The sequence below is a fragment of the Pimephales promelas genome, chromosome 14 (assembly GCF_988280905.1).
Source record: "Pimephales promelas chromosome 14, fPimPro1.hap1.1, whole genome shotgun sequence".
Taxonomy (NCBI): domain Eukaryota; kingdom Metazoa; phylum Chordata; class Actinopteri; order Cypriniformes; family Leuciscidae; genus Pimephales; species Pimephales promelas.
This window is the reverse complement of record NC_142782.1, coordinates 2,953,358-2,980,126: the sequence shown is the minus strand read 5'-3', so window position 1 is coordinate 2,980,126 and position 26,769 is coordinate 2,953,358. Positions and strand designations below refer to the sequence as shown.

The following is a 26,769-nucleotide window of genomic DNA, read 5'->3' as shown; positions in this document are numbered from 1 at the left end:
AGAAGAGGACGAAGAAATTAAGATTTTTTCCATTTTATGCAGTGTAATGCAGCGCTTCCTGGTTCTACGTTAGAACACTATTGGCCGACGCTGGTCACATGAGCACCACGAAACATGCGTGTGATGCTGACGCAGGAGCTGGCCAATAAAAAGCCGGCTTTCTGGCGTAGAACCAGGAAGTGCCGCACTGTTTACTCCGTCAACAGCGCAGTAGAATGACATGGAAGAGATTGTTGATTGTAGTCTTTTTTTTTTTTTTTGCAAACCAAAATTATTCAGGGTTCCCACACCTTGAAATGTTCCCACACATCAAATTCAAGGACCAACAGCAAATTCAAATTTAACGACTTAATTTGGGGACACATTTGTTTAGTCTGAGGTACTATCGTAGTAGTTTCATGTGCGCGAACATCAAGGCGACGTACAACACAAAGTATGGGAAACACACGCAATGCGTAAATGCGCGAAACTGGTGTAAATCCAGCAAGCTAGTATGTATAGGCCACGAAGCGTAGGGGAATTAACAAATTGGCGGACCGGAGGGAATAACATGGAATGTTTTACAGAAAACTTCTTGCACAAAATAAATTCAAGCACTCTCAAGTATCTATGATTGTTTAATTTTCAAAAAAAAATTTTTCCCAGATCACAAACTTAAAGGAGTAGTTCACTTTTAAAAAAACGTTTGCTGATAATTTACTCACCCCCATGTCATCCAAGATGTCCATGTCTTTCTTTCTTCAGTCGAAAATAAATTAAGGTTTTTGATGAAAACATTCCAGGATTTTCTCCATATAATGGACTTCAGTGGGAACCAAACGGTTCAAGGTCCAAATGACCGTTTCAGTGCAAACTGTTCAAAGGGCTTTAAACGATTCCAGACGATGAATAAGGGTCTTATCAAGCAATCACTCATTTAAAAAAAAAAAAGTTTAAGTTTTATAAGCTCAAATGCTCGCCTTGCTCTGTGACGCGTGTTCGTGACTCTCCTGTTCGAACTCGTTCATCAAAATGAACAAACCTTTTCCCGAGTCAATTCGTTCATTTCGTTCGTTGAATGAACCAAATGACTCGAAAAAAAGATCTGTTCATTTTGATGAACCATCTGGATTCATCGTCTGGAATTGTTTAAAGCCCTTTGAACAGTTTGCACTGAAACTGTCTTTTGGACCTTGAACCGTTTGGTTCCCATTGAAGTCCATTATATAGAGAAAATCCTGGAATGTTTTCATCAAAAACCTTAATTTCTTTTCGACTGAAGAAAGAAAGACGTGGACATCTTGGATGACATGGGGGCGAGTAAATTATCAGCAAAAGTTTTTTTTTTTAAAATGAACTACTCCTTTAAGGATTTCAAGGATGCATAACATTAAGGTTGAACCACTGTAGTCCCATGGACTATTTTAATGATGTCTTTACTACCTTTCTGTGCCTTTAAAGTTGCTATGACTTTATCAGAAAGTTCTCGGATTTCATCAAAAATATCTTCATTTGTGTTTCAAAGATGAACAAAGGTCTTACAGGTTTGGAACGACATAAAGGTGAATAAATTCATTTTTGGGTGAACTAACCATTTAAGGAAAGAGTCTTTGAATTCATAACTTCAAAGATTACTCACAACTTTTATTGCATGTTTCAAAAAGGGAGTACGTACCCACAGCCCCTCCAACCAGAGCCTTCACCCCGAGTGCCATCCCTTCCATAAACTCCTCTGGTCCCTGTATGGCCCCCTGATAAACACACACACACACACACACACACAATGGTTGAGGCCTGTAAAACACACTACACACTCGTCACCGGTGTAGGTTGAGTACTGTTGAGCTGTTCCCATCTTAAGTTGTGCAAAATTGGAATATTGCATAAAACATTTGTGAAGCAGCGTTTCCATCCCATGTGTTACCTAATACATTTGTGCAAAATATCTGTAATAAAAATGTAAGATGCTCCATTTGAGGAAGCATCACATGAGGGATTTATTAAAAAAAAAGTATAAAAAAGTGTTTTATGTGCATTTTTAGAATCTGTGCATATTGGTGTTTCCATCCAAAATTTGCATAAAATAGGTGGATGGAAACACAGATACTATTATGGTTTATATATATATATATATATATATATATATATATATATATATATATATATATATATATATATATATAGTTTTTAAATGTCTATATAGTTTTTTTATTAATTTACTTCATTTTTAATTATTTTAGTACATCAAGTTAAAAAATTATGCTCTGGCAACTAGCTGAAATAAAATAAATAAATTAAGGTATTTTTATAGATTTTGTATTTCAATAAACATTCATTTTATTTCCAGTAACACACTTTTTATTTAGTTTTAATTAATCTAAATGTAATAATTAACTATAATAACAACCCTGCTCTCCACACAGTGGAGAAATAGAACTACGTATAAATATAAATGTATATAAATAACTGAATAGTTGTGCTCAGTAAAAAAAGTAATGTGGGTTTGGAACTTTCATTTAATTTCAAAATTTTCAATTTAGAGGGTCACAAATGTTGTATCTCATCAATCGCTGTGTGTGAAGAGTTAGTTTTACCTGATACGGTTCATAAAAGAAGGCCTCGACACCTTCAGACAGACCTCGGATCAGTCCGAATGGATTCCCAAGCACGTCTAAACCCAAAACCAGAACATACATCTGTTTGATGGCCTAAAACACACAAGACACAAGCATATACATAAAAACAGCTACACGTAATGTATGCTTTAAACACACTGAAATCAGAAAGCAGTCAGTGAAGGTTAAAGGTGAAAGGTCACCTGTTTGGAGTAATGGCGCACGACCTCCCACTGAAGCTGCTGAGTGGTCCGAAACTGGTACGTCAGCTCAAAAAAGGCAAGTCTAGAAAAAAAGGGTACAAATGCATACATTTAAATGTAAAAAAATGGATTGGATAAATGTTACTCATATCTTTGTATCAGCGTATGCATGCTGTCAATTCAGTATGTATGGAATATATGCATATGGAAAATATCCACAAAATATATGGATATGGAAAATACCTGCCACAAAACCTGCTACATTTGCCAAAATGTGTCATCATTTGCCAGTACAGTAACATATTACACTACACTGGGTACCATATCCCACAGTTCAATGCCATTTGACTTTCCAATTTTATGAAGGTCAGTAAGAAATGTATACTTTTATCAATCAATGATACAATAAAGTGTTTCAAAAGATACAAAAGAACTCCCTTTTGAACTTTCTATTAATAAAAAAAAAACTATCAATATTTTCCACAATAATATTAATATATTATTTCAACATTAATAATAGTCAGAAATGTTGTCATATCAGTTTATTAGAATAATTTCTGAAGGATCAAAAGGGTTTAAAAAAAGATTAAAATATTATATTATATTATATATAACCGTTATTTTTACTATATTTGTGAGCAGAAGAGACTTCTGTCAAAACATATAATACTTTAATATCAAACTAATTATTTTAAGTAAAGACATTTTCACACAAAAATGGACAAAAACACAAAAGTAAACACATAAATATATATATGAGATGATATCTGGTATCTTTGACCCCGTTTACACCTGGTATTAAAATGCGATCTGTATCCAGATAAGTTATCCGGATAATAAGTACTGATTCCATTTACACCTGGCCACATAAATGTGTTTTTGCAAAACGGATATAAATCCGATCTTCACCTCCTGCGTTATATGCAGATTTATTGGATTGCACGCCACCAAAAGCAACAGATCTGAGCGGCATTTTATTGATCATCAGCTAATTTCCAAATCAGAGACATCAATAAGAGAGAGTGGCAACAGGCCTGGTAAGATAATTTCGTTTCTTTACTTGAAGATGTGTTAACTGCGTCTGTGACTTACTTTCACTTTTATTTGCGATGTTTGCACGTTGAATAGACGCTCAGCTGCTCATCTGCGGTGATGCGTGTCGCGTGTCGCATCTGACTAGGCTATAACATGACATATAGCCTATATAACACGCTCTCACTCGTTTATTTTTTAGCATTTTTGGGAGGAGTAAAATATACATATGTGGTTTCAACAACCAGATTGCGTTTACACCTAGTAAAGATCCGGACACAATGCGAGCCAGACTACCTCCAGATGTGGTCAGCCAGATCCGATCGCGATCCGATCACAACGCGTTTACACCTTGCATTAACATGCGTTTTTTATTATCCGGATAACTTATCTGGATACAGATCGCATTTTAATACCAGGTGTAAACGGGGTCTAATATACAGTACTGCATATTGTTTCACATCCCATTTCTGACAAGTCTTAAGCAGCTGAGGGTTACTATCATTCACTAAAACTATTAAAACCTTTAAAATCAAGCTAAAATAAAGCAAATATTAAATGGAAAAACTTAAAGTAAATGAAAATCCTGAAACCCGGAAATAACTTAAACTGGAACTAAATTGGAAATCAGAATTAAAACGAGTTGTAGTATTCTTTTAAAAATAAATTAATAAAAATGACAAAAACACATTCCAAAATGACTAAACATTTAAATTAAAATAAAAATACGAAAATAAACCTATAATAGTACAGTTGAAACTCGAAAAATTTGAATATCGTGCAAAAGTATTTCGGTTATTCAACTTAAAAGGTGAAACTATTATATTATATAGACTCATTACATGCAAAGTGAGATATTTATTATAATTTTGATGATTATGGATCACAGCTTATGAAAACCCCAAAGTCAAAAATAGAATATTATGAAAAGGTTTTCATATCTGTAATCCATAATCATCAAAATTATAACAAATAAAGGCTTGAAATATCTCACTTTGCATGTAATGAGTCTATATAATATATTAGTTTCACTTTTTAAGTTGAATTTGTGAAATAAATGAACTTTTTGCACGATATTCAAATTTTTCGAGTTTCACCTGTATATTAATATTACTAGCATACAACAGATACTGGTCAGAGTAAGATCGGCATGCTAGTATTTGCTTCTGAGGACTGTAGAGCTACTGACCGAGATGGCTTTCTTGTTTTTGTCTTTCCACTAGAGGACAGTGTGAGTGTGTGGAGTGTGAGTTTCACAGCATCCAACCACCCGTGAAATCCACAACACCCGATGTGTGATCTGAGGGTTTGTCTGGGCAGAATGAGGAACTGCAGGGATGCGAGGCCGCAGTGAGAACGAGTGCTGTGTGTGAATCAGTGTACGTACTTGAAGAGGACGTCCTGAGCGTCCGTGAGCGTCGCTCCGATACTCTTCAGCAGGAGGTGCAGGGACTGAACGGGGATGAACTCGGCCTCTCTCTCCTTCTTATTCCCGTCTTCACCAGCGGTGCTCAGAGAGAAACTCAAGTGAAGCTGCCACACACACACACACAGTTACACACACACACCTGCCAAAGTGGCTAGTAGGAGTGACTGCATTAAAATGCTGAAATCCACCCGCATTTGGTGTGTTGGCGGCAGTTAATGTCAAGCCCTGACCTTCAATGAATAAATATTAAACCTTTAATAATTCTATGTGGTCACAGTCAATAGGTCCATAGGTTTTGGTAACTAACCTTTATGGGAGAGATGTGGAAGTACTCGTACAGGCTGATGGGGGACGTGTCTGTGGCGGAAACATGATTCAACTCAGTCTTCAGATACTCAATGTCCTTCTCAAACAACTCCACCTAAAGCACAACACCACAAGAGATCTAATCACCGCCGGTCGATTTTTTTTGAATGTTTTTAAAAGAAGTCTCTTAAGTATCCACTATAGTAAAGAAAAGCTGGCTAAACTGTGCCCAAATATAGATGAAACGTGTGACCGATTCAAATCATCAAAAGGAGATTTAACTCATATGTTTTGGTCATGTCCTAAATTGAGACAATTTTGGTTTTCAGTCTTTGAGATTTTAAACTCAGCTTTTAAATTAAGAATTCACCCTAACCCAATAATGGCTCTGTTTGGAGTCAGTGGCAATGACTTTCAAATAGATAAAAATAAAGGGAATGCCCTGGCTTTTGCCACATTAATAGCTAGAAGAAGAATTCTCCTAGAGTGGAAATCAAAAAATCCGCCCAATGTGTCATCATGGCTTAGTGACCTAATGATGTTTCTAAAAACTGAAAAAGTTAAATATTTTCTCAGGGGATCAACCAGAGCATTTTACAAAACATGGGACCCTTTAATAAATTATTTTGAGAAGAACTTGCTTCTCCCTCCTTAAGTAAATAAATAAATAAAGGAAGGGGGTCCTCAAATTACTTTATTTAAATGTGATTTAAATGTGATTTTTTTTTAAATTATTATTTTTTTATTATTATTTTTTTATTTATTTATAAATAAAAAAATTTATAAATAGTTATGCCGGGGGTTAGTTATGCCGGGATGGGAATGGGTGGGTAGAAATTTTGAAAAACCAAAACCTGTAATAGTGTTATGTCACTGAATACTGTCAATGTACCTTGTTCTGATAAAAATAATAAAAAAAATAAATAAATAAAAAGTCTCTTAATCACCATGGCTGCATTTATTTATTGTAAACCATTTATTACCATAATCTATTAAAATAGATTTTATGAATGTATTAAATGTATTCATGTAATGCCTGAATTTTCAGCATCATTACTCCAGTCTTCAGTGTCACATGATCCTTCAGAAATCACTCTAATATGATGATCTGATGCTCAAGAAACATTTCTGAGTATTATCAATATTGAAAACGGTTGTGCTGCTTCATATTTCAGAGAATCCGTGATGCACTTTAATTCAGGATTCATTGATAGAAATAGAAAGTTCAAAATAACAGCATTTATTTGAAATAGAAATCTTATGCAACATATAAATGTCTTTTGATCAATTTAATGCATCCTTGCAGAATAAAAGTAATGTTTTATTTTTTGAAACTTTTGAACAATAGTGTATGTAATATAAAAATATAACCAGAGAATATATGTAGGTGAAGGAGAGGGAAAAGTTCATTAGAAACATAATTGAAGACTTCAGATGCAAAAGCCTCAAAGTCCGTCTAAAGTTTTTGTTTAGTTATTATCAGGCGCCAATGTTCAGGTTTCTACCCTGGTACAGTATAAGCGAAGGTATTTGTTGAGCATATACTCTGTGTGGAGAGTATTCACTCGATATTATTATTATCTCATTTTTGACAGATTTGGCTGTTTATTTTAAATAAAGTTAGAATGTTAAATTTCAAGCATCGAATCTCTCATGTTCCGGTGATGTGCATGACGAATCATTAAAGGGATACTTCACCTCTGGAAAGATGAATGTGTATTTAAAATGGGTCATTTATATAGTAGACATGTGAAATTATTTTTGAATTTGGAGCTTTCTAGACTGAGAAAAGCCAGGAAATGTATTTTTGGCTTATGTGGATGAAAGACAACAACTCCCAGAATGCCCTTGCTTTGCTGCCCTAGGAGGCCACGCCTACCGGTAACAGAGCGCAGTCGTTAAACAACAAGTCTAGGCTACTAGTGAGTCTCCATGATGAGTCTGCCCGAAAATGTGTTTCCAGATCGCCCAAAATGTCCGGGATTGGGCTTTTGCGTTCTACAGTCGCCATTCATCATGTTTACTGAGGCGAGCGGGACGAGTGAGGGCCGCGGGAGAACGGCGCGAGGCCGGTGGCGTGATAACCGATGAGCGACACCTGTGAGACGCACCGGTCTCGTATCTCTTACGAAGGAGCGGGAATCTTCTTAGCAACGTTAAAACACACATCAACCGATCACTTGTTTAGCGTTCATGTAAACACTACAATCAGATTCACCAATCAGAATGAATTCAGTTCGACTGAAACAAAAGCTGTGCATGTAAACAATGAATGGCGACTGCAGAAAGCAAAAGCTGAATCCCAGACATCGACGGCTGGACATGTCCGGGAAAAAGAGGACGTAACCCCGACTACTCGGCTTTCTCCACAGAACAAGAGCCTGCTCTGCTAGCTTAGCTTCCAAAAAAAGATGGCCGACACTATGTGTTCATTCTGTGAGTGAGATCACCCTCTATGGGCGGGTTGAGGACATGCGGGACAGACCCGACTTAGGGCCCTATGAAATCCGTTTTATTTTTTTCCCAAATTCCGTTTTATTTTTTCCAAAGTTCCGTTTTTTTCCGTTTTAATTTTTGGGAATTAGTTTTTTTTTTACCCTTGACTGTTATTTTAGTTGTAAAGATAGTATGCTTTTAAAATTAATAATTAAAATGTATTAAAAAACAGAAATAAATTAGGAATGACCTTAAATTTATTGAGGTAATACAGACATTTTTTATACAGACATTTTTAATACAGACACCCCAACAATTGTAGGGGTGGGGGGTTGCTTAACATGGGATTAAGATGCTCGTCGTTGACGTTGAACGTATTTTTTAAGTCTTGATTTCTTAAAGTCCATTGTGTGTGCTGTGTAGCTTGTTAGCTGTTTTAATGTTTATCTTTTATGTTTGATTCAACGAGCTCTGCTACAAAAATTCCTATGCACCTGTATAGCTGTACCGGTACAAATGGCAAATAAAGCTTAACTCAACTTAACTCATTTACTCAGAAGCCTTTTCAGGACAAATACTGCATGATGCAACATAACACTGCACTCTTCAAGTAACATCGAAATATGGTTATGAGCTTTAAACTTTAATATAAATTCTAATCGTTTATATAAGTTTAAATAAAGTCACAATCTGTCTCTCACGGAGTTCGCGCCGCTTTTGTCCAGTCCGGCGCCTCATAGACAGACGCGGTGTGCACGTTGTGTGTGTGAGAGAGACGCGTGAGTGAGAGCAGGGAAATACAACTGAAAGAATACGCTGTGCGTTTTAAATACTGTTAAAACCGAAACGCAGTTAGTTTAGTGTGTGAAACACTGTATAAGTCACGTGCGAACTGCTCGGCTCGGCACTGACGGCTTATAGCGTCGAGTTTCTTAACTTTTAGCCGACGAAAGCAAAGCCGTGGAGAGCTGCTTCATTGATTTGATTTCGTTATTGGAGCTGAAATGACGGGTTGAGGGGGTTGTGTCGCCCAGATTTGCTTCCCCTGGTCTGCATTTTCACCAGACATGCGTTCATCTCCCACACAAAAACAGAATTTCAAACCAAATATGTAAAAATCCACGAAATTCCGCGTTAATTGGACAATTCCGCGATTCCGTCCGTGATTTCGTTATCGCGGAAATCAAAGGGCCCTACTGACTACTGACTGTAGTCTTCAGCCTCTGGACAAAAAATCCTCCGATGACGCAAAATGACGATTTTTGTGTCATCTGAGGATTTTTTCCAGACAAAAAAAATACATAAATCTCTCGTCTCAGGGGGATATGAGGGAGGAAAGCACAGTCATTTGAAAATACTACAGGTTTCCTACAAATACAAAGCTTAATGCTCAATCCTGAAGTATCCCTTTAATGGAGTTGCAGCCCATTCAGAGCACTTCTGAGTTTATAGCAGCATTACCTCCTGTTCGGATGTGACAGCACTGGCGTGTTCGGCAGTGAGAAGCTCAAGTATGGCATACAGGAACCCGAGATCCAGCCGCAGGTCCATCTCCTGAATCAACACTTTAAAGTACCTGTATGGCCACAAATGAAACATGTTTTGCCATTTGTTTGAGAGCAAGAGATAGTGAGAGGAACGAAACGGAGAGGAACCGCACTTGATGCGCAGAATGTCTGAGTGTCCGGCTGCTCTGGTGATGACGCTGACGTCAGCCAGCGGTTTCGGCTCTTCAATTAAAAAAAAGAGAAAAAAATTTTGAATATGTAATAAGTACAGATTTGTTGGACCCAAACAAATTCAAATATAAATAATTATGAATAAATACAAATTCAGATGTTTGTGCGTGGATGAACTGACCTGAGTCCATGCTGACCGACTTGGGTGGTTTGACGGGGTAGAACACAAATGGGAATATGGCTCCAGGCAACTGGTTTTGGATCTGATCAGTGAACAGGGGCGTTATAATATTTTGTGCATGGACCATAATAAATATATGAATTTGTGTGTTATATGTGAAAAAGGGGGGTGTTTCTCATACAATGCCGCAACTCGCTGCTTCACTACCGTAGTGTGATGCATCGTTGAAGAAATAAACTGGCTAGTCACGGCTGTTTTCCGAAACCGTATTCGGGAAAAATGGTCGTTCAACCACATTGGTTAATGATGTCATACAGGTGGTGGAGTAATAACTACTTTTAATGAATCTGTTCGAGTTTAGATTTATGCTAGATGTTCTGCTTTAAATTACAGACACAGCATCTGAGGTCTATTTCAAAATTTTCTCGGTTATTAGGGCCCAAGCCCTGAAAGGGCGAAGGCCCTATTGTTTTCCTAAGGATTATTTTTCTTTAGTATTATTATTTTACTACCTTTTTGGCACTTTTGGAGCCCTTAACATGCTCAAAAACTCTTGAAACTTTGCACACGGGTCAGAACCCGCGGCCATCAGATCCGGGCTGAAGATGGTACCCGGGCGTGGCAGGGGGGCTAGACAGCGCCCCCTGGAACGTGGTCCGAACACTTGGTCCATAAATCAAACACGCTTGCATGTAATAATATGAAACTCGGTACACATGTTGATCTCATCGTTTCATCTATACCTCGTGCTTTTACTTTTTACCCCAGCCCAACAGGAAGTCGGCTATTTAGGGTTGTTCGTAAAACACTCGCAATGGAATTTTTAATACTCCTCCTAGAGCTTTGATCCAAATTCGACGAAACTCGGTCAGCGTGAAGTCAAGACATTGAGGATGAAAGTTTGCGAGGGGATTTTTGATATCTCGAACGGTTTGGCCGTGGCGAGGAAACAAAATTATGGCGAGAAACGTGAAACAGGAAGTGTATCATAACTTCAGCACACATCAACCGATCTTGATGAAACTTCAGCAGTGTGTTCGCTGTAAGAGGACGATCACATGGATGTGACTATTGTGAGTCAAAGTTATAGCGCCACCAACTGGCAGCAGGAAGTGTGTCATTTTCAAAATGCTTTGAAATCACCCTCTAATTTTAACTCGATTTGCTTCAAACTTCATCTGTATAATGCAAATACATGGCAGATGAAGACCTGTAAATGGATTCTTGATATCTTTGAAACTGTTGCCGTGGCAACGCATCAAACTTTACCATTCTTTTAGGATGCTTTTGAGACTCTTAGCATGCTTCAAATTGCATGAAACTCGACAGACACATCACATTTATTAGCCAGTAGACATGTGCAACGTTTCAGAAACGTGTGTGGTGAGGGCTCAGTAGCGCCACCTTTTGACAAAAGTGGGGTTGTTAGTTTTATCTACAGTTACAAAAATCAGTATGTATATTGTACTCCTCGAGCCGGACAACTTTCTAATTGACACTCATTAGCTAGGACCCACAGAAAGTCAGATATGTTTGTTTGAATGTAGAGAAAATCTCAGAATTTTGCCAGTCTCTCAGTGTCTCTCTGTGTGAGTGAGAGGAGGGGCGCCTGTCAGGTTAATTTTAACCCTTTATTTGCTGTGTGCAACTTCTCTGGCATTTTCGGGGGCCTTAACATCCTCTAAAACTCTTGAAACTTTGCACACGGGTCAGAACCCATGGCCATCAGGGCCGGGCTGAAGCTGGTAACCGGGCGTGGCAGGGCGGCTCGACAGCGCCCCCTGGACTGGGATTCAAAAATTTGTCCATAAATCAAACACACTTGCATGAATTAATATGAAACTCGGTACAATTAAAGATCACATCAGGCCAAACAACTTTCGTGCTCTAAGTTTTATGACAGTTCAAATGGAAGTTATTTATGAATTATGAATTATGGGTTGTTTGAATAATTGTCCTAGGAGAAATACATCAAATCACAAGGCATGTGTTTACCAATCACAACCAAACTCAGTGTGCATGAAGTCAAGACATTGAGGATGCTCAATTCCGGACGGATTTTTGATATCTCGAACGGTCTGGCCGTGGCGAGGAAATGAATTTTATGACTAAAAAAGGACACATAAAGTGTGTTATAACTTTGCTCAATTTACCTACAGTTACAAAACTTACCACGTATATTGTTCTCGTCAAGCCGATCAACTTTCCAATTTAAAGTCATTCGCTCTGAGCAACAGAAAGTCAGATATTTTAGTTTGAATGGATTTATTTCCCCTGCGATTCTCTCTCTCTCTCTCTCTCTCTCTCTCTCTCTCTCTCTCTCTCTCTCTCTCTCTCTCTCTGTGTGTGTGTGTGTGGGTGTGTGTGTCTGTGTGGGGAGGGGAGGGCTGTTGTCTGTGTTTATGTGTGTGTGTGTGTGGCTGGCTGCGATTTTTCCTACAAGTCCTTGTCTCTAAGTCCTTGTCTTTTTGCATAACAATTTTGCATAACAATATTTTTAAATGACAAAATAGGCATATAACCCCCATCTTTTAAATGTATAGTTTGCTTTAAATAAAAGTAAGATTGTATTTGTAATTGAAGTTGAATGAATTTAAAATTCATGTGCTATATTTCAATATATTTGTTTTCCTTAAGATTTTAAAACACTAACTTCATTCTTATCTGAATTACAAATATTTGTTTCTGTATAAAATAATACTCTGACTAAAAACACATTTGATGTTTTTTTTTTTTTGGATTTTTATTTACATGTATTTATGTGTGTGGTGTGTGTGTGTGTGTGTGTGTTTGTTTATGTCCCTTTTGGGTACATTCACCAGGATACACACCAGTAAACTGAGGACCACCTCAAAAATTGGGGACATTTTCTATGTCCTCATTTGTTTGACTATATAATGGCATTCAGCATGCTCTAAAATGGTGTCCAGACTTAAAATCTCACTTGTCCCAAAAAATCACTTTTAAGTGATTTGTGTATGTGAAGTGTGTATCCCCCCCCACTAAGTGTGTATAACACAGCGCCCTCTAGGAGTACTGCACTTCCGGAAAAGATACACACTTTGGGGATTCTGACCAATCAGAGCGCAGGAAGCGACTCTGAGAGCGGGACTTGTTGATATGACCAATCAGAGACCATTACGTCATCAACAAAGATGGCGGAGGCAAAAAAATCATTATTATAAATAGATAAACAGAGAATCTACATTCATATATAAATAAATTGCCAATAATTATTATTTAAATTAACATTTACTAATTTACCCTGAGCAGCAGGAGCTTTCATGACGTATATGAGCATGTTTTTAAACTTTAATCCTCGCAGTTTTGCTCCCGCATCTCTATGTGTGAAGATCGCGCTGCTGCGCGTCACCGAGACTACACAGTAACTTACCTAGAAGTTTATTAATCATGCAGGAACGAGTTTGAAGCGGGGAAAGGACAGACATTGCGTCATGTGAATTTTAAAAGTACGATACATTTTTATTCCAAAAGCGGAGGATTAAATCTGTCAACATGGTGTGATGATTTCCAAACGAGTTTGTTTAATAAAGACACACAAGCCACAAAAAGATGTGAAAACATGCTTAATCGCTTGCTTTTATGAGTGATTTACCAAAAAAAAAAAGTATTTTCTCTTACTTTGCCTTCTGCCGTTCCCTCTCACTCACTTAATACATCAGATGACTTCCCGGAGCGGCCGCCGCCACACCCCCGCCCACCGCACGTGCAGGAGTCCGTTACCACAGCAACACATTCACTTACAGCAAACATTTCTCTTTATATTATATTATATAGAGGAGAGCAGTTACAGCAAACATTTCTCTTTATATTATATTATAGTATATTAGATTAGATTTGATTAGTTTAGATGTATTGCATTATTTTATTTTAGGAGAGCAGTTACAGCACACATTCTAATATATTATTATAATAATTATACTGATGTTTTTTTCAGTCGCTTATTTGGTGCATTTCTCAGATCACAACTAAAATTCTTGTTTTAGACATCATCATCTAGTCACTTATGCACATCATAAAAGCAGTTTATCATTCTTTTGAACAAATTGCAAATGCTTTGGTAAGTGTCTGCTGATTCTTAAATGATTTATTGCTTATATCATGCTTATCAAAATGTATTATACTGGTTCTCTATTGAATAGTCTCAATACATAGCCTATAGGCATAGTTCCATAAGTCATTAAATGCAGAATGGTAAGTGCATAACTGTAAATGCACAAGTCATTAAATGCAAAACTAGTTGTCACAAACTGTCAAACATATTTTTTATACAATTCTATTTGACTTTTTCTGTCCTGAATTGTTGAATTGCAGATGTGAATTCTGTATTTCACTAATGAAGGGGAATGTAAAGCATTAGATCAATCAATGATCACCAGTTCTCTATAATCGCTCAGAGTGCATCTCATGATCTTACCCTGGCATATAAACAGAGCACAAAACGTCACACACTCTGAGAACAGAAGAACAACAGGGGAAACAGCTAAAGAGAAGAAGAGGAGTAAGGATGTGTGGTGGATACAGAGGTAAAACAGAGGAAGACTGTAGGTTTCTGAAGAAAAAAGGGTCGCTTTTGTAATCAAGTTCAGTCATGACCTCATGACTGAGACGGGTTGAAAGGTGAGCCATGAGAACAACGTGTGTGTCCTCAATCATTCAAGCATTTGTTGACAGAACAGGTGTGTGATCAGACAGTGTTCACTAAAGGCTACTGTTCACAAGTCTTTTTTTCTTTATTGCAATGACATTATACTGTAATTTTTTAACACACCAACAGTGTATCAGTCTCATCTTGAGCAGGGATGGGCAACTCCGGTCCGAGGGCCACTGTCCTGCAAAGTTTAGCTCCAACCCTGACAAAAATTTGTTTTCAATCTTGAAAACATTGATTAGCTTGTTCAGATGTGTTTAATAGACTATATGCACACATAAGTTCCGCATTTGACGCATGATTCTCGTCAGTTTCCGGTTGGGGAGATTTAAAGTGGAGGAAAACCAAGGCAAATGGGATTATGGCAGAGTCTTCAAAATTTACTATCCTCCCGTCTTTGAAACAAAATATGAATACGTTTAGGTGTAATTTTATATATAGTTATGTTTATTTAATATAATTAAAAAAAGAACCATAAACACAATAAGGGGTGTCTGTTTTGTCTGTTTTTGTGACAAATGTTTCTTTAGTATAACCATAGAGTATAAAATCCAATATAAATTCTCTGTATAACATTGGACTCAACGATTGGTGGAAGTAATCCAGCATCCTTAGACCTTCACCCGAAATACCACCGTGCATAGAGCCCATTAGGGTTGGAGGTAAACTCTGCAGGACAGTGGCCCTCAAGTAACGGAGTAGCCCATTCCTGCTCTAGATTAATGTGTGGCCATGTGTGTTTATGTGGCATACAGATAAAGGACAGTCTTTTGTATTTTCAATCATTGTGATCAAAATCGTAGCCATTGTTTACTTCTAAAAGTACTGATACAGTTATACTGACAACATCTAAGCATTTTGACATTCTTGTTAGTGACACAAGGCACTGATATGTTCATTGATATATAATGTACTAAGGATTTTGAGCAAGTTGCAGGCTTTTGATGGTAATCTATTGTGTTCTGCTGCTTGTACGAAATGCACTTTCCTTGTTTGTAAATCTTAAGGATGATTCAAGAAATGTACTAACCCTGATAACACGCATAAATCACAGAGATGTCTATTTGATGTGTGTGTTTACATCTGGAAGACGTAAGAGTGTTTGCTCATCTGCAATACGTCTAGTGTTACCTGTCAAATGTCAAATAGTCGTTTAGAAGATGTCTTTAAGATGTAATGATTTAGAATGTATGTTAAACTGACATCTTAAAGGTGTCTATCAGATGTAAGTAAACAGCAGATTCTTTCCAGATGAAGTGATCTTTAACAGACATCTTGCAGACATACGTCAGGTCAAGTATATTTACAGTATTTAGCATTTTTTACAATATAGATTGCATCAAAACAGATTCACAGTATCAATCAAAACATAATAACAGTGTTTGTTTCTTAGTGGAAAAACATCAACGTTTGGTAGAGCTGATAACTCTATAGTACTTGCACACGTACGTGTGCAATAGTGACTGAACTGTGTTTATAAAGGAGAGCAGTTGCAGCAAACATAAATCTCTATCTCTCTCTATTGATAGATAGATAGATAGATAGATAGATAGATAGATAGATAGATAGATAGATAGATAGATAGATAGATAGATAGATAGATAGATAGATAGATAGATAGATTGATTTTAAAAGCCATTGGATCTGGACTAACCCTAACCCTAACCCTAACCCTGCCTGTGACTGTCAGTCTGACTGAGAACTGCTCATACTGTGATCAGCCTGCCCTTCCCCCCACAGCACTGAGACTGACTTCTTTAACAGACATCTTGCAGACAGGTCAAGTCAAGTATATTTACAGTATATATAGCGCTATTTACAATTTAGATTGCATCAAAGCAGCTTCACAGTATCAATCAAAACATAATAACAATGTTCGTTTCTTAGTGGAAACGTTTGGTAGAGCTGATAGCTCGTGCACACAACTGTTTATTAAGGAGAGCAGCAAACATAGGCTATCTCTCTTTCTCTCTCTATTGATAGATAGATAGATAGATAGATAGATAGATAGATAGATAGATAGATAGATAGATAGATAGATAGATAGATAGATAGATAGAGCAGAATATAGTCATACAAAAGAAAAAAAGTGTTTAAAAGAATCATGAATCCAGCTGACACGTTAAATGTTTGTTTACAGAAATATTCTGTTCTGTCTTTGATTATAAAAGCCATTGGATCTGCACTAACCCTAATTCTGCCTGTAACTGTCAGTCTGACTGAGATCTGTTCATTCTGTGATCTGCCAGATCGCCCTCCCCCACACTGACAACTAATTGCGCGCGAGCGCCCTTCCCCCACTGCACTGACTGAGACCAAAGTCCAATTGACTGCACAGAGAGCTGAAATTGCGGTGACAGACAGGTAGATAGCTAAGCTGAAGTGCTGCTCACAATATGACAATCTTTTGTGGCTATGGGTTTTTAAAGCACTTTTATAAGGTCTATCCCCCATCTTAACTCAAATAATTTACAACACAGACTCGTGCAAAACTGAGAGCTTGAATATCAGCCCTGCTGTGTATTTGCAGACATCAATTTACTATTTTGATTAATCAATGCTATTAGTAGAACAGAAGATGTCTGTTCAAGAGATCTAGGTTTCTTATTTAGGTATTATGTGCTCTTTTAAACTTGTGCTTGTACGGACATGCGCACTGGTTTCTAGTTCGAGTCGGCTGGGTTTGTTTAAAAGACTTACTCCACCACAGGTTTTTTTTTTGTTTGTTTGTTTTTTTGTGTGTGTGTGTGTGTTTGAAGAGCACTATTGTGATTAAAACATAGAATCTTCATCAGAGTTTTTTTATTCGGTCAAATAAATATAGTTACAATTTCAACGTGAAACACAAAACGTACTACGTCATTGACGCAAGTCTGCGACAGTCACTGTATTTTCCCGGGAAATCCAGACACGTGACAGTGGGTCGCGAAACAGACGACAACCCCCTCCCTACCACGCAGGAAAGGTGAGATCAAGTCTTCTTGTTCTGAGAATGCATGATAACTATATACAGTGTAAAATATGGAAGTTTATTTTAAGTAAGCGGTTTATTTTAGTGGTTTGATTAGTTTTTTTACTTGTTGGTTATAATTGATTTGCTTCTAATTTGATGATTTGTTGCAATAAGGAAAAAAGTGTATTGCCTACTTTTAGACATTCCAAATTAATCAAAACAACCGAGTCAGTGATAGCCTATCATTGTTTTTTTCTCAAAAGTGTTGTTAAATAGCTTCTGTCAGTTTAAATAATTAATTCTATATTTATATCATTATATAATTATTTTAATATATATATTTATTATTTTATGTTACATATTATGATATTATTTGCCCAAAATATTTTTTTTCCAGTGAAATGTTTTATTTGTTTATTTGTTTATATTATTATTAATCTTCACATAACTTTTTTTGGCCAATGACGGTACATATAGTATTTTTATTGTGTGTTTCAATGTCCAAAGCAGACAAAAACGCATTAAAAATAGTCCCTTTGAATCTAGCTGGTTGACTGAAAATCTCCTGTATGCTGTATCTCTTAATTCAGATTTGAATATACAGTAGATTCATGTCAATGGGTCACAAGACACAGAACAAATGTTTATTGGCATGTTGCCTTTTTTTAATCTAAATTCCTGTTGGCTAATCACACATGCTGTCATTGAATAGAGCTCTGTGATATAGGCTAATGCAAATATTTACTTTAGTGTTGAACAGAAAAAACACAACACAGGTTTGAAACAACATGAGGCTCAATTGGAACAACAAATAACGTAATTGTATGTTAATTACGTATGTTTTTCGGTGAACCATCAAGATTTTTTAAATATGCTTGTTTATTTCATTCACATTATATTTATTTTAATTTATTTTTTCCACTCATTTCAGGAAAGAAAGTCGCCATGCCTGGAAATCAAATCGTAAAAAAAACACTGCAGGATGCTGAGCATCACATTTCCTGTGAAACCAACAAGCCTGTGCTTCTAGAGAAGTTCATCAGCAAATGTATAGGCAAGTATTTATGACTAAGCAGTTTAGTACTAATGTTAATCTACAAAACTGAGAATTTATTGTTAGGCGAGTGTGCACCTCTCACTGCACCTGCACGTCTCACTGCACCTCTCACTGCACCACCACTGCACCTCTCACCTGCACCTCTCACTGCACCACCACTGCACCTCTCAACGCACTTCTCACCGCACCTCTTACCTGGACCTCTCACCTGCACCTCTCACTGCACCTCTCACCTGCACCTCTCACTGCACCTCTCACTGCACCTCTCACTCCACCTCTCACTGCACGTCTCACTGCACCTCTCACCTGCACCTCTCACCTGCACCTCTCACTGCACCTGCTCGTCTCACCTGCTCGTCTCACTGCACCTCTCACTGCACCTCTCACTGCACCTCTCACTGCACCTGCTCGTCTCACTGCACCTCTCACTGCACCTGCTCGTCTCACTGCACCTCTCACCGCACCTGCTCGTCTCACTGCACCTCTCACTGTACCTGCTTGTCTCACTGCACCTCTCACCGCACCTCTCACCGCACGTCTCACCGCACGTCTCACCTGCACCTCTCACCTGCACCTCTCCCCTGCACCTCTCACCTGCACCTCTCACCTGCACCTCTCACCTGCACCTCTCACCTGCACCTCTCACCTGCACCTCTCACCTGCACCTCTCACTGCACCTCTCACCTGCACCTCTCACCGCACCTCTCACCTGCACCTCTCACCTGCACCTCTCCCCTGCACCTCTCACCTGCACCTCTCACCTGCACCTCTCACCTGCACCTCTCACCTGCACCTCTCACCTGCACCTCTCACCTGCACCTCTAACCGCACCTCTCACCTGCACCTCTCACCGCACCTCTCACCTGCACCTCTCACCTGCACCTCTCACCTGCACCTCTCACCTGCACCTCTCACCTGCACCTCTCACCTGCACCTCTCACCTGCACCTCTCACCTGCACCTCTCACCGCACCTCTCACCCGCACCTCTCATCTGCACGTCTCACTGCACCTCTCACTGCACCTCTCACCTGCACCTCTCACCGCACCTCTCACCGCACCTCTCACTGCACGTCTCACCGCACCTCTCACCTGCACCTCTCACTGCATCTCTCACCTGCACCTCTGACCTCACCTCTGACCTCACCTCTCACCGCACCTCTCACCTGCACCTCTCACTGCATCTCTCACCTGCACCTCTGACCTCACCTCTGACCTCACCTCTCACCGCACCTCTCACTGCACCTCTCACCTGCACCTCTCACCTGCACCTCTCACTGCACCTCTCACTGCACCTCTCACCTGCACCTCTCACCGCACCTCTCACCTGCACCTCTCACCTGCACCTCTCACCTGCACCTCTCACCGCACCTCTCACCGCACCTCTCACTGCACCTCTCACTGCACCTCTCACCTGCACCTCTCACCGCACCTCTAACCTGCACCTCTCACCTGCACCTCTCACCTGCACCTCTCACTGCACCTCTCACCTGCACCTCTCACCTGCACCTCTCACCTGCACCTCTCACCTGCACCTCTCACTGCACCTCTCACCTGCACCTCTCACCTGCACCTCTCACCTGCACCTCTCACCTGCACCTCTAACCGCACCTCTCACCTGCACCTCTCACCGCAACTCTCACCTGCACCTCTCACCGCACCTCTCACTGCACCTCTCACCTGCACCTCTCACTGCACCTCTCACCTGCACCTCTCACCTGCACCTCTCACTGCACCTCTCACCTGCACCTCTCACTGCACCTCTCACCTGCACCTCTCACCTGCACCTCTCACCTGCACCTCTCACTGCACCTCTCACCTGCACCTCTCACCTGCACCTCTCACCTGCACCTCTCATGGCATCTCTCACCCGCACCCTTCATCTGCACGTCTCACTGCACCTCTCACTGCACCTCTCACCTGCACCTCTCACCTGCATCTCTCACCGCACCTCTCACCTGCACCTCTCATGGCATCTCTCACCCGCACCTCTCACCTGCACCTCTCACCTGCACCTCTCACTGCACCTCTCACCTGCACGTCTTACCGCACCTCTCACCTGCACCTCTCACCGCACCTCTCACCTGCACCTCTCACCTGCACCTCTCACCTGCACCTCTCATGGCATCTCTCACCCGCACCTCTCACCTGCACCTCTCATGGCATCTCTCACCCGCACCTCTCACCTGCACCTCTCACCTGCACCTCTCACTGCACCTCTCACCTGCACGTCTTACCGCACCTCTCACCTGCACCTCTCACCTGCACCTCTCACTGCACCTCTCACCTGCACGTCTTACCGCACCTCTCACCTGCACCTCTCACCTGCACCTCTCACTGCACCTCTCACCTGCACCTCTCACCGCACCTCTCACCTGCACCTCTCACCTGCACCTCTCCCCTGCACCTCTCACCTGCACCTCTCACCTGCACCTCTCACCTGCACCTCTCACCTGCATCTCTCACCGCACCTCTCACCTGCACCTCTCATGGCATCTCTCACCCGCACCTCTCACCTGCACCTCTCACCTGCACCTCTCACCTGCACCTCTCACCGCAACTCTCACCTGCACCTCTCACCGCACCTCTCACTGCACCTCTCACCTGCACCTCTCACTGCACCTCTCACCTGCACCTCTCACCTGCACCTCTCACTGCACCTCTCACCTGCACCTCTCACTGCACCTCTCACCTGCACCTCTCACCTGCACCTCTCACCTGCACCTCTCACTGCACCTCTCACCTGCACCTCTCACCTGCACCTCTCACCTGCACCTCTCATGGCATCTCTCACCCGCACCCTTCATCTGCACGTCTCACTGCACCTCTCACTGCACCTCTCACCTGCACCTCTCACCTGCATCTCTCACCGCACCTCTCACCTGCACCTCTCATGGCATCTCTCACCCGCACCTCTCACCTGCACCTCTCACCTGCACCTCTCACTGCACCTCTCACCTGCACGTCTTACCGCACCTCTCACCTGCACCTCTCACCGCACCTCTCACCTGCACCTCTCACCTGCACCTCTCACCTGCACCTCTCATGGCATCTCTCACCCGCACCTCTCACCTGCACCTCTCATGGCATCTCTCACCCGCACCTCTCACCTGCACCTCTCACCTGCACCTCTCACTGCACCTCTCACCTGCACGTCTTACCGCACCTCTCACCTGCACCTCTCACCTGCACCTCTCACTGCACCTCTCACCTGCACGTCTTACCGCACCTCTCACCTGCACCTCTCACCTGCACCTCTCACTGCACCTCTCACCTGCACCTCTCACCGCACCTCTCACCTGCACCTCTCACCTGCACCTCTCCCCTGCACCTCTCACCTGCACCTCTCACCTGCACCTCTCACCTGCACCTCTCACCTGCATCTCTCACCGCACCTCTCACCTGCACCTCTCATGGCATCTCTCACCCGCACCTCTCACCTGCACCTCTCACCTGCACCTCTCACTGCACCTCTCACCTGCACGTCTTACCGCACCTCTCACCTGCACCTCTCACCGCACCTCTCACCTGCACCTCTCACCTGCACCTCTCACCTGCACCTCTCACTGCACCTCTCACTGCACCTCTCACTGCACCTCTCACCTGCACCTCTCATGGCATCTCTCACCCGCACCTCTCATCTGCACGTCTCACTGCACCTCTCACTGCACCTCTCACCTGCACCTCTCACCGCACCTCTCACCTGCACCTCTCACTGCACCTCTCACCTGCACCTCTCACCTGCACCTCTCACCGCACCTCTCACCTGCACCTCTCACCTGCACCTCTCACCTGCACCTCTCACTGCACCTCTCACCTGCACCTCTCACCTGCACCTCTCACTGCACCTCTCACCTGCACCTCTCACCGCACCTCTAACCTGCACCTCTCACCTGCACCTCTCACCTGCACCTCTCACCTGCACCTCTCACCTGCACCTCTCACTGCACCTCTCACCTGCACCTCTCACCTGCACCTCTCACCTGCACCTCTCACTGCACCTCTCACCTGCATCTCTCACCGCACCTCTCACCTGCACCTCTCACCTGCACCTCTCACTGCACCTCTCACCTGCACCTCTCACCTGCACCTCTCACTGCACCTCTCACCTGCACCTCTCACCTGCACCTCTCACCTGCACGTCTTACCGCACCTCTCACCTGCACCTCTCACCGCACCTCTCACCTGCACCTCTCACCTGCACCTCTCACCTGCACCTCTCACTGCACCTCTCACTGCACCTCTCACTGCACCTCTCACCTGCACCTCTCATTGCATCTCTCACCGCACCTCTCACCTGCACCTCTCATGGCATCTCTCACCCGCACCTCTCATCTGCACGTCTCACTGCACCTCTCACTGCACCTCTCACCTGCACCTCTCACCTGCACCTCTCACCTGCACCTCTCACTGCACCTCTCACCTGCACCTCTCACCTGCACCTCTCACTGCACCTCTCACCTGCACCTCTCACCTGCACCTCTCACTGCACCTCTCACCTGCACCTCTCATTGCATCTCTCACAGCACCTCTCACCTGCACCTCTCATGGCATCTCTCACCCGCACCTCTCATCTGCACGTCTCACTGCACCTCTCACTGCACCTCTCACCTGCACCTCTCACCTGCACCTCTCACCTGCACCTCTCACTGCACCTCTCACCTGCACCTCTCACCGCACCTCTAACCTGCACCTCTCACCTGCACCTCTCACCTGCACCTCTCACCTGCACCTCTCACCTGCACCTCTCACTGCACCTCTCACCTGCACCTCTCACCTGCACCTCTCACCTGCACCTCTCACCTGCACCTCTCACTGCACCTCTCACCTGCACCTCTCACCGCACCTCTAACCTGCACCTCTCACCTGCACCTCTCACCTGCACCTCTCACTGCACCTCTAACCTGCACCTCTCACCGCACCTCTAACCTGCACCTCTCACTGCACCTCTAACCTGCACCTCTCACCTGCACCTCTCACCTGCACCTCTCACCTGCACCTCTCACCTGCACCTCTCACTGCACCTCTCACTGCACCTCTCACCTGCACCTCTCACCTGCACCTCTCACCTGCACCTCTCACCTGCACCTCTCACTGCACCTCTCACCTGCACCTCTCACCGCACCTCTAACCTGCACCTCTCACCTGCACCTCTCACCTGCACCTCTCACTGCACCTCTAACCTGCACCTCTCACTGCACCTCTAACCTGCACCTCTCACCGCACCTCTAACCTGCACCTCTAACCTGCACCTCTCACCTGCACCTCTCACCTGCACCTCTCACCCGCACCTCTCATCTGCACGTCTCACTGCACCTCTCACTGCACGTCTCACCGCACCTCTCACCTGCACCTCTCATTGCATCTCTCACCTGAACCTCTCACCTGCACCTCTCACCTGCACCTCCCACTGAACCTCTCACTGCACCTCTCACCGCACCTCTCACCTGCTCGTCTCACTGCACCTGCTCGTCTCACTGCACGTCTCCCTGCACCTCTCACCTGCACCTTTCACTGCACCTCTCACAGGGCCTGTTCTTCTCTTCTCCCTGGGCTCCTTACTCTTACTCATCCAGACATTACAGTGTTAGTCTTTTTCTGTTTCTGTTTCCAAAAACATCACTTCTCAACGTCATCCTTTTACTATATTAGCGTCAATTAAATAAATAATTAAATAATAATTATTTAATAAACGGCATAAGCATAAACCAATTGACACAGCTAGATTTTTGGATGTTTTTTACACATTGATTTGGTCTTTACTCACTGATTTAGTTGAGATGAGAATGAGATGAATGTAATAATGAGAATTTATTTTTCAACTGTTTCATAGGTTCTTCAAATGCTCCCAAAAAGAAATGGAAGGACAGTGAGGTAAAAGCAGTAGAGAGACACATGAAGTTCATGAAGACATGCCATGTTCCTGGTAAGCAAGACTATGCATTCATACAGAGCCAGAAGCTTTGAAGCAGCGAACATGGACTGGTGTGAAAAATGATGTGCAGAACAGGATCACGATTCTTGAAATAAAGGGTGGTTTGTGGGGCTTAATACAGCGTCTGCTTGAATAAGAATAAAATTCAACATAAGCGTAAATACAGATGAAGTGGGGTCTACAATGTATAAGTTTTATTTTTTTAATTAAACATGACACAATATAACATTGCGACTATATTTCACTGTTATAAAAAAACAGATGTGTGAGCATTAGTGGAACTGAAGGTGTAAGAATAAACACATGCAGGTGTCATGCAGAGAATCCGGCCAATGGTGGATCAGTTGTGTCGTCATCAGAGCTTATGAGTCACTCTGGAGAAACTGCACTGGCTGAGTCTTCCTGCTCTCCAATCGCTCTCACCGGACTCTGATGTCACACGGCACAGTCACAGGGCTTCGCCGTCTGAAGTCGGACACAAGTTTTAACCATCATTCACTGCTTCAGGTCAGCCGCCGATCAGTCTGTGCAGCGCTGCATGAAGTCCAACAAGCCTTTTCTCTCCTCCCCTCCTTCTTTCAATCCCTCTTTACAGTCACTCCCTCTTTCACTCCCTCTTTCAATCCCTCTTTACAGTCACTCCCTCTTTCACTCCTTCTTTCCATCCCCTTTACATTCACTCCCTCTTTTCTTCCCCTTTACATTCACTCCCTCTTTCCATCCCCCTCTTTCCGTCCCCTTTACATTCACTCCCTCTTTCCATCCCCCTCTTTCCGTCCCCTTTACATTCACTCCCTCTTTCCATCCCCCTCTTTCCGTCCCCTTTACATTCACTCCCTCTTTCCGTCCCCTTTACATTCACTCCCTCTTTACATCCCCTTTACATTCACTCCCTCTTTCCATTCACTCTCTCTTTCCGTCCCCCTTTCCATTCACTCCCTCTTTCCGTCCCCTTTACATTAACTCCCTCTTTCCATCCCCCTTTAGATTCACTCCCTCTTTACATCTCCCTTTACATTCACTCCCTCTTTCCATCCCCCTTTACATTCACTCCCTCTTTTCGTCCCCCTTTACATTCACTCCCTCTTTCCGTCCCTCTTTACATTCACTCCCTCTTTCCGTCCCTCTTTACATTCACTCCCTCTTTCCGTCCCCCTTTACATTCACTCCCTCTTTCTGCCCCCCTTTACATTCACTCCCTCTTTACGTCCCCCTTTACATTCACCCCCTCTTTACGTCCCCCTTTACATTCACTCCCTCTTTCCATCCCCCTTTACATTCACTCCCTCTTTTCGTCCCCCTTTACATTCACTCCCTCTTTCCGTCCCTCTTTACATTCACTCCCTCTTTCCGTCCCCCTTTACATTCACTCCCTCTTTCTGCCCCCCTTTACATTCACTCCCTCTTTACGTCCCCCTTTACATTCACCCCCTCTTTACGTCCCCCTTTACATTCACTCCCTCTTTCCATCCCCCTTTACATTCACTCCCTCTTTTCGTCCCCCTTTACATTCACTCCCTCTTTAAGTCCCCCTTTACATTCACTCCCTCTTTAAGTCCCCCTTTCCATTCACTCCCTCTTTCCGTCCCCCTTTACATTCACCCCCTCTTTCCGTCCCCCTTTACATTCACCCCCTCTTTCCGTCCCCCTTTACATTCACTCCCGCTTTCCGTCCCCCTTTACATTCACTCCCTCTTTCCATCGCTCTTTGTTGTGGGAGTGGGAGGGAGTGACTCTTAAAGAGGGACTGAAAGAGGGATTGAAAGAGGGAGTGACTGTAAAGAGGGATTGAAAGAGGGAGTGAAAGAGGGAGTGACTGTAAAGAGGGATTGAAAGAAGGAGGGGAGGAGAGAAAAGGCTTGTTGGACTTCATGCAGCGCTGCACAGACTGATCGGCGGCTGACCTGAAGCAGTGAATGATGGTTAAAACTTGTGTCCGACTTCAGACAGCGAAGCCCTGTGACTGTGCCGTGTGACATCAGAGTCCGGTGAGAGACGACACAACTGATCCACCATTGGCCGGATTCTCTGCATGACAGGATCACATATTTTTAGTCTCACACCTTCAGTTCCACTAATGCTCACACATCGGTTTTTGTATGTAGTCACAATGTTGTAGGAGTTGTTTGGTTGTAGTTCCACCTTTCCTGGTGTATTTTCCTGAATTCTTGGGCACACTCAGCACGATCATGATCATGAATCTTACAGAATCTTGTTCATAAAGGACAGTATTTTCTTGAAACCTTTGCTCACTTGTAAGCCTATTGGTGTGTTTAGAACACAGAGTTTGAATT

General features: G+C 42.5%; 1 protein-coding gene and 1 long non-coding RNA gene across 3 annotated transcripts in view; one reads left to right on the top strand and one right to left on the bottom strand.

The window, feature by feature from the left end:
• vps13a (vacuolar protein sorting 13 homolog A) overlaps positions 1-26,769 on the bottom strand; it is a 108,384-nt gene that overhangs the window by 20,818 nt on the left and 60,797 nt on the right. For both annotated transcript variants that reach the window (XM_039674912.2, XM_039674914.2), the window contains 8 exons: positions 9,861-9,942; positions 9,661-9,730; positions 9,462-9,576; positions 5,566-5,679; positions 5,217-5,362; positions 2,798-2,879; positions 2,574-2,687; positions 1,655-1,730 (listed from right to left, as the gene is read on the bottom strand). In XM_039674912.2, the coding sequence (XP_039530846.2) occupies positions 1,655-1,730; positions 2,574-2,687; positions 2,798-2,879; positions 5,217-5,362; positions 5,566-5,679; positions 9,462-9,576; positions 9,661-9,730; positions 9,861-9,942 (799 nt within the window). The remainder of the gene's footprint in view (positions 1-1,654; positions 1,731-2,573; positions 2,688-2,797; positions 2,880-5,216; positions 5,363-5,565; positions 5,680-9,461; positions 9,577-9,660; positions 9,731-9,860; positions 9,943-26,769) is intronic.
• LOC148973619 (uncharacterized) lies at positions 17,394-24,954 on the top strand. The gene is made up of 3 exons (XR_016146439.1): positions 17,394-17,497; positions 18,417-18,539; positions 24,374-24,954. It is a non-coding gene; the product is annotated as an uncharacterized LOC148973619 (long non-coding RNA).